General features: G+C 34.0%; 1 protein-coding gene across 1 annotated transcript; it reads right to left on the bottom strand.

Moving 5' to 3' along the window:
- Window positions 1-2,456: 2,456 nt before the first annotated feature.
- LOC134710669 (uncharacterized) lies at window positions 2,457-5,009 on the bottom strand. Its single transcript, XM_063571056.1, has one exon. The coding sequence runs from the start codon at window positions 5,007-5,009 to the stop codon at window positions 2,457-2,459; it is 2,553 nt and encodes an 850-aa protein (XP_063427126.1).
- Between the last annotated feature and the right edge of the window lie 3,358 nt (window positions 5,010-8,367).

Genomic DNA, 8,367 nt, shown 5'->3' on the forward strand with positions numbered 1-8,367 from the left:
GAAATATCTAATTGCACAATATTGTGAAATAGCAAATTTTTTTTAAATTAGAGTTATCTTTCTTTGTCTAGAATAGTAAGCAAGAAATATCTAATTGCACAATATTGTGCAATAGCAATAATTTTTTATACGACCGCAAATTTTGAAAAAAATTTCGTCGTATATTGCTATCACGTTGGCGTCGTCGTCGTCGTCGTCGTCGTCGTCCGAATACTTTTAGTTTTTGCACTCTAACTTTAGTAAAAGTGAATAGAAATCTATGAAATTTTAACACAAGGTTTATGACCATAAAAGGAAGGCTGGTATTGATTTTGGAAGTTTTGGTCCGAACATTTTAGGAATTAGGGGCCAAAAAGGGCCCAAATAAGCATTTTCTTGGTTTTTCGCACTATAACTTTAGTTTAAGTTAATAGAAATCTATGAAATTTTGACACAAGGTTTATGACCACAAAAGAAAGGTTGGGATTGATTTTGGGAGTTTTGGTTTTAACAGTTTAGGAATTAGGGGCCAAAAAAGGGCCCAAATAAGCATTATTCTTGGTTTTCGCACAATAACTTTAGTTAAAGTAAATAGAAATCAATGAAATTTAAACACAATGTTTATGACCACAAAAGGAAGGTTGGTATTGATTTTGGGAGTTTCGGTCCCAACAGTTTAGGAATTAGGGGCCAAAAAGGGACCCAAATAAGCGTTTTTCTTGGTTTTTGCACCATAGCGTTAGTATAAGTAAATAGAAATCTATGAAATTTAAACACAAGGTTTATGACTATAAAAGGAAGGTTGGTATTGATTTTGGGAGTTTTGGTCCCAACTGTTAAGGAAAAAGGGGCCCAAAGGGTCCAAAATTAAACTTTGTTTGATTTCATCAACATTGAATAATTGGGGTTCTTTAATATGCCAATTCTAACTGTGTATGTAGATTCTTAATTTTTGGTCCTGTTTTCAAATTGGTCTACATTAAGGTCCAAAGGGTCCAAAATTAAACTTAGTTTGATTTTAACAAAAATTGAAACCTTGGAGTTCTTTGATATGCTGAATCTAAAAATGTATTTAGATTTTTGATTATTGGCCCAGTTTTCAAGTTGGCCCAAATCGAGGTCCAAAATTAAACATTGTTTGATTTCATCAAAAATTGAATAATTGGGGTTCTTTGATATGCCAAATCTAACTGTGTATGTAGATTCTTAATTTTTGGTCCAGTTTTAAAATTGGTCTAAATTAAAGTGCAAAGGGTCCAAAATTAAACTAAGTTCGATTTTAACAAAAATTAAATTCTTGGGCCTCTTTGATATGCTGAATCTAAACATGTACTTAGATTTTTGATTATGGGCCCAGTTTTAAAGTTGGTCCAAATCAGGATCTAAAATTATTATATTAAGTATTGTGCAATAGCAAGTCTTTTCAATTGCACAGTATTGTGCAATGGCAAGAAATAATTAATTTCACAATATTGTGAAATAGCAAATTTTTTTTTAATTAAGAGTTATCATTCTTTGTCCAGTATAGTAAGCGAGAAATATCTTCAAGAATTTTTTTTAATTGGAGTTATCTTTCTTTGTCCAGAATCAACTTAAATCTTTGTTATATACAATATACAATGTATATTCACTTTTTACTACCAACTGATAAATTTAAATAATCTTTACCATTTAGTGATAACAAGCAGTTTTTTTACATCTTAATTTTAAATGAGTAGTAATTGTTGCAAACTCCATTAGAATATTTTAATTGAAATTAGTTTTGGAATAAGGGAAAGGGGGATGTGATTAAAAAATTGGGTTCAATTTTTATCATTTGAAATTTCATAAATAAAAAGAAAATTTCTTCAAACATTTTTTTGAGAGGATTAATATTCAACAGCATAGTGAATTGCTCTAAGAGAAAACAAAAATTTTAAGTTCATTTGAATACTATAGATGATAGGCAACGATAACAACAACTATTCAGCCATTACATTTTATCTAGAAGTTCGTATTTCCGCCCAAGGCGACGTCACTGACAATACGACGTCGACAATAAACGTACAATAGTTGGAACGTTATGTTCCCGCGATAATCTCAACATACTGGGGCCGCGAAAAAGTAAAAATTATCACAGTTTTCTAAAATTCTCAATTGTCCATTGATAAATCGTTTCACTGATAAATAACTGTCCATCAATAAATAATATCACTTTGAAATTGTCTCTCGCGTTGTGTTTTTCTTTGTAATACTGAGCAAATCATATAAAACGGAAATTATATTTAGCGATTAAATTCAATTAAAGTCTCTCATGAAATAAAATAAAATTCAACTTTGCACTAAACGTGTAATTGTTTATGTTCATCGATTACATCACTGGTGAATCCACTTCTGTATCGTCTCTCGGGCCTTTAGGCTAGCTTTTCGTTTCGGTCTGTTCTCCATATGTTCCTGTTCATCAATTGGAACGTTAGAATTGTTTGTCATCGTTTGTGTTACTTCCAACGGATATAATTTGCGATCGGTCTTGTAGTTTCTCCTGTGTTGGTCCTAAGAAATTCACGTAACAATATATGGTATTCGGATTTCCATCTTTTCCTTTTTCTGCAGTTGTTAACTATTCTGATACGAGTGGTGCTCGATTTCCTATGTACTGGATGATTAGGATTGGCTTTTCTTGAAATTTCTGTTGTTTCAGTCACCTTCTTCCTGAATCGCCGTCCTTTCTGTTCTTGTATAATTTCTCCGTACCCATTCAACATATCTGGGGTTTTAATGAGGTTTGTAGTGACGTTTTGTGTCCTTTTTTTCGTAACGGTTGAATTTGTAGGTAATTCATCAGAGTTTTCTTTCCATGCTAACCTAGCGAAGGCTTTAATATATGTATTATCTTCTTCGATCTCCTTACTATTGATTCCTATAGACTTCGAATTCCAAAGTTTCTCTGGATTGTATTCAACAGCAACGTGTGAAATATTAAGCGTGTGATCGTTCGACGTGTTCAACTCTTTACCGTATGTAGGTCCTGAAAGCAAATATCCGATCTTAGATTTCACGGCTGTCGGACCGTTTCCACGTACTACATGATCTTCTACAATGTCCCTGTAGTGATCTGCGCCTACTAGCAACGATATCTGGAATGAATCTTGCTCTGTCGTCGTGTGCGCTAACTTTAAACCACGTAAATATTCATATTCCGTATCAATGTTACTCGTTTGATTCTGTAGAGGCATAGCGATAAAAGGTACTATCAGTACTTTGATTGGCATTACGTGTCCTGCATCGGTTTTCAGGTAGACTGTTGTGTTTTCTAAGTGTCTCGCGGTTTTGTCTTTACCTTCAAATGCCGATAACTGTATAAGTTCTGTTCCCTCTATCTGTAAGTGAAGTTTATTCGCTACTTCCTGCGTTAAAAACGATCTTTGCGCTCCTTCGTCAAGGAGAATGTTTGTATCCATAAAGTGTTGGTTCGCTCCAACTTGTGCTACGGCGGTTTTCAACAGTACATTTGATCGTGATTCTTTCGATTTTGAAAACAAAATGGTAGTATCTTGTTCCGTTGTATGACTATCTTTTACCAGGTGAACGTTTGTCGAATTCAAAGATGATGGGTTTTGCGGGTTTTGCGGGTTTAGCGGGTTTAGCGGGTTGTTGCTCTGGTTATCATTTGCGCGGAAATTCGTATGCGTTGAAGTATTACCTCCATTTCTATCGCTTTCTTCATTACCTGGTTTTATGGCGTTTGATTTGTGGGCATTACATAAGCTTGTATGGTGTTTTCTGTTACAATATCTACATGTATTCTCAGATTTACATTCGTTAATTTTGTGGTTACCAAGGCAGTTAAAGCATAACTTATCACGTTTAACTATTATCATACGGGATTCTGTGTCGGTTATTTTACTGCACTGGGTAGGTGCGTGTATTTCATGACAAAACACACAAGGTCTTGTCTCAATATTCTTGACAGATTTGGATTTTGCCAATTTCGCTCCGGCAAAGAAAGACGATGTTGTGGGCAAATGGTTTGTCGACTCTAACTCTTGTCCTGCGTCCATTATATTAATCTCATCTAAAATGCTCCTACGGAGGTCCCGTAATACCCAAGTTTGTATTCTGTGTTCTCGCGCGAGATGTTGTCTGACTTCCCCGGGTAATTTCTTCATAATAATTGGAACAAGTAGAGTGCCGTATGTTTCTTGTGTCTGACCTAAAGCTTCTAATCCCCTGACGTAACTTTCCATTTTATCGTAAAAGCTTCGTAAGCTTGTTATCTGATTTCTAGGCGAAGGGATTTCTAATAATGCCTGCATGTATGCATTTATGATTTTGTCCTGTTGACCGAACCTCTCTTTTAATAAGTTTACGGCTTCATCATAGTTTACATTTGTAAGTGCGAACCCCGCTATAGAATCTAGTGCTTCATGTTCTAGCTGTGCTTTCAAGTAATTGAATTTTTGTACATTTGTAAGTGACAAGTTAAGGTGTACGGCCGACTCATATGAGTCCCAGAAAGTTTGCCATTCTAAGATGTTCCCTGAGAATATTGGAAGCGAAAGTTTGGGTAGGCGGTGACTACTAGCTGACGAAAATGAACTTTGCTGTGTGTTGAACGTATGACTGGCTTGTACAGATGGGTTCTCAAACGACTGTGCGTTGTGTGGGTTGGCTATGTTGTGCGTTGGTACAAACGGTATAGTTTCTGGATTTAAAGTGTGGGTTGTTGTATGTGAATCAATATGACGGGACTGTGGTGTTTGGACATTTTGTATGCACTTACGTATGTGGCGAATCTTTGTTTCCATATCCACTGAATATTCATCTGAATCCACTATCTCATTTTCCACATCTTCCGGTTCTGTTAACTTTAGAATTTGTTCGTTTAAGTCCTCAAACAATGTTTGTTTTTGCACTAGTTTTCCGAGTGTTGCAATAACTTCTTCTTCGTCGAAATTCGAATTCTCCTTTGCTTCATCTAATCTTCGGAATAATCTGGTAACAGCGCTTCTGTTCCCCGATCGGACTGATTTCAATTTTACGAGATCCATTGGTCAAGGCACCATAAATATAGATGATAGGCAACGATAACAACAACTATTCAGCCATTACATTTTATCTAGAAGTTCGTATTTCCGCCCAAGGCGACGTCACTGACAATACGACGTCGACAATAAACGTACAATAGTTGGAACGTTATGTTCCCGCGATAATCTCAACAAATACATTCATTCTGTGTCAGAAACCTATGCTGTGTCAACTATTTAATCACAATCCAAATTTAGAGCGGAATCCAGCTTGAATGTTGTGTCCATACTTGCCCCAACCGTTCAGGGTTCAACCTCTGCGGTCGTATAAAGCTACGCCCTGCGGAGCATCTGGTTTTAATTGGAGTTATCTTTCTTTGTCCAGAATCAACTTAAATATTTGTTATATACAATATACAATGTATATTCACTTTTTACTACCAACTGATAAATTAAAATAATCTTTACCATTCAGTGATAACAAGCATTTTTTTTACATCTTTATATTTTATGATGTATTTAAATGAGTAGTTATTGTTGCAAACTCCATTAGAAATTTTAATTGAGATTAGTTTTGGAATAAGGGAAAGGGGGATGTGATTAAAAAAATTGGATTCAATTTTTCTCATTTGAAATTTCATAAATAAAAAGAAAATTTCTTCAAACATCTTTTTGAGAGGACTAATATTCAACAGCATCTAAGAGAAAACAAAAATTTCAAGTTCATTAGAAAACATTCATTCTGTGTCAGAAACCTATGCTGTGTCAACTATGTAATCACAATCCAAATTTAGAGCTGAATCCAGCTAGAATGTTGTGTCCATACTTGCTCCAACCGTTCAGGGTTCAACCTCTGCGGTCGTATAAAGCTACGCCCTGCGGAGCATCTGGTTGTACGTTAATCTCATTAACAGTGGATCAACCGTGATACAGGAATTAGGTAGTGACAGTTCAATTGGAATTTCAACATATACGCACCCGACTATTACCAATGAGTAAATGCTTATAGGTCTTTTCGGTGTATTTGAATTCCACCAAAGTTGAAGAACTTGACTTTCCTTCACTGTACTGAAAACCGCAATTACGTAAGTGTCTTTGCATTACAAACAACATTATATTGCTAGGTCTGATCAAGATTCAAAACTATTAACATGAATTTTATCAGCAATCTTCAGAGTTATTGTGTATTGGGGAAATCGATTATTTTAAATTTGAAATTGTCTCGTTTGTTATAGATTCTAGTTATGAGATGATCGATCGTGTATGTCAAATTAGAGGTATAAGTCTTTGTGCTGTCGGAACATTTATTTGCTGATCATTATGGGATTGGCTCATTCTTGAAGACTGTTCGTTACCGACAGTTACTTACATCTAGCTCGTTTGAACTATGTATGGATAGTTATCTCATTGGCAATCATACCACAACTTACTAATATTCGTACAAGTACCTTGAATAATGTCATATATTCTTTCTACCATATTGAAAACTGTAACAAAATGTAAAAAGTAAAATCACAAAAATACTGAACTCAGAGGAAAATCAAATTGGAAAGTTCATAATCACATGGTAAAATCAAATGACAAACCACATCAAAAACAACAAATGGACAACAACTTTCATATTCCTGACTTGCTACAGGCATTTTCAAATATAGAAAATGGTGGATTAAACCTGGTTTTATAGCGCTAAATCTCTCACTTTGTACGGCAGATTCACCAAATTCCATTATATTTTCAATGATGCATGAACTAAACAGGGATAATAAATAAAATAGTCAAGATATGGATACAGCAGTCATTATCGTGTTACAATTTTAAAAGAAACAATTTCGTGTGTCTGACGTCCAGCAATTACAAAATTCCCCGTCAAGCCCTATACCCCCTTCCCAACCTAAACACTAAATTAGTTTTAACAATTTGCAAACAATTTTGATATATTCTTTAATAAAAATGTTTCTATATAATGTACAATGAGATTGCATATATATTATAAAGCATGATACTGACAAAAAGGTTCATTCCATACATATTTTGGAGGAAAATGGGTCTGTTCGCCCAGACAATTTCGTCTAAATTGTATTTACAGATACTTTTATATGCAATTATGTATTGTTTTGATCTATTTTGTTTTGATAGTATAGATAACTATATAGTTTTCATGATATATTCAATAATCAAAATCCCATTTACTTATACAAAATACTTCACAATTAATGCATGTTAAAGAAACTAATAGATGAAACGCTATGCGAGGCCCTCGACACAACTCTGAGAGCATATTTTTTTAAGTTTGGCAGTTTTAAACCATATCAGTGATTGGAGCATTATAGAGGATATATTTAATTGTCTGATTTATTCCTGCTTTGACACATTAAAAGACTAAAGAACTTCAGTTATATCAAATATTGTAAGTTGTATATTTTATCTTTTTATTAGTGTTTCGATATTTTTTCCCCCATTATAGGTATGCATTCTTATTTTGTGAATAAATGTAATGAAGCTAGTGTTATTCACATGTTTGTTCCGCTATCTTTATGTTGAAATTTTAATGGCTGTTTTATTTTTATTTGCTCAGACACTGGTGACGTATACAAATTCGGAGAAGCCGTTCTTAGCTACTATATATTGCATGAGTTGTAAAATGTGTACTCAAAACGCTGATGAAGGTGGTCAATTTTTGCTATAGCTAGGAAAATTCATAATTTCAAAATTGAAATAATCTCGTTTGTCATATACTCTGGTATGGAGATGACTGCTGTAGTCAAAACCGGGGTATATGTCTTATAGTAAGGAAGATGTATATTTGATGTCTGTTATCATAGTTCAAATCTATTAATGACATTTAATGATAAAAATATTGAAGTGTTAATGCAAAGAAGATCTTCAATATATATTTCAGTAAAGTGAAGTGATATAGCTTCTTTGATCTAAATTAAACCCGTTCGAAAACACAAACGAACTCACGTAAAAATAATTCTAGGGAAAGACCACAAACCCTCTTTTGCTTCACTCATCCCTGGATGTATTTACCATTATAGATGCACCTTTATTTATTTTTCAACAATTAACGCCCATTGGATGCGTAATAAGCAGTACCTTTCAATTGAAAACAGGTCTAAATAACGGCAGATATGTATTATAATGTATATACTTCATAAACAAAAGTAGTACTAGATCTCTGCGTTCTCATTGCGTAATAGCATGTTTCAATTAATTACAGATATACCAATTGGTTAACGGAATGTTGTTTTTTGTATTCAGTCTTGACACTCTTTGTTTTTCACGATCCAAATAATGCGTGACCATGATCTTTTCCTATCAATTTTGTTGAAAAATGAACAAAAATATCCTTTTTCAAACAATGTTATAAACTTTTTCAAGT

The sequence above is a fragment of the Mytilus trossulus genome, chromosome 3 (genome assembly GCF_036588685.1).
Source record: "Mytilus trossulus isolate FHL-02 chromosome 3, PNRI_Mtr1.1.1.hap1, whole genome shotgun sequence".
Lineage (NCBI taxonomy): Eukaryota > Metazoa > Mollusca > Bivalvia > Mytilida > Mytilidae > Mytilus > Mytilus trossulus.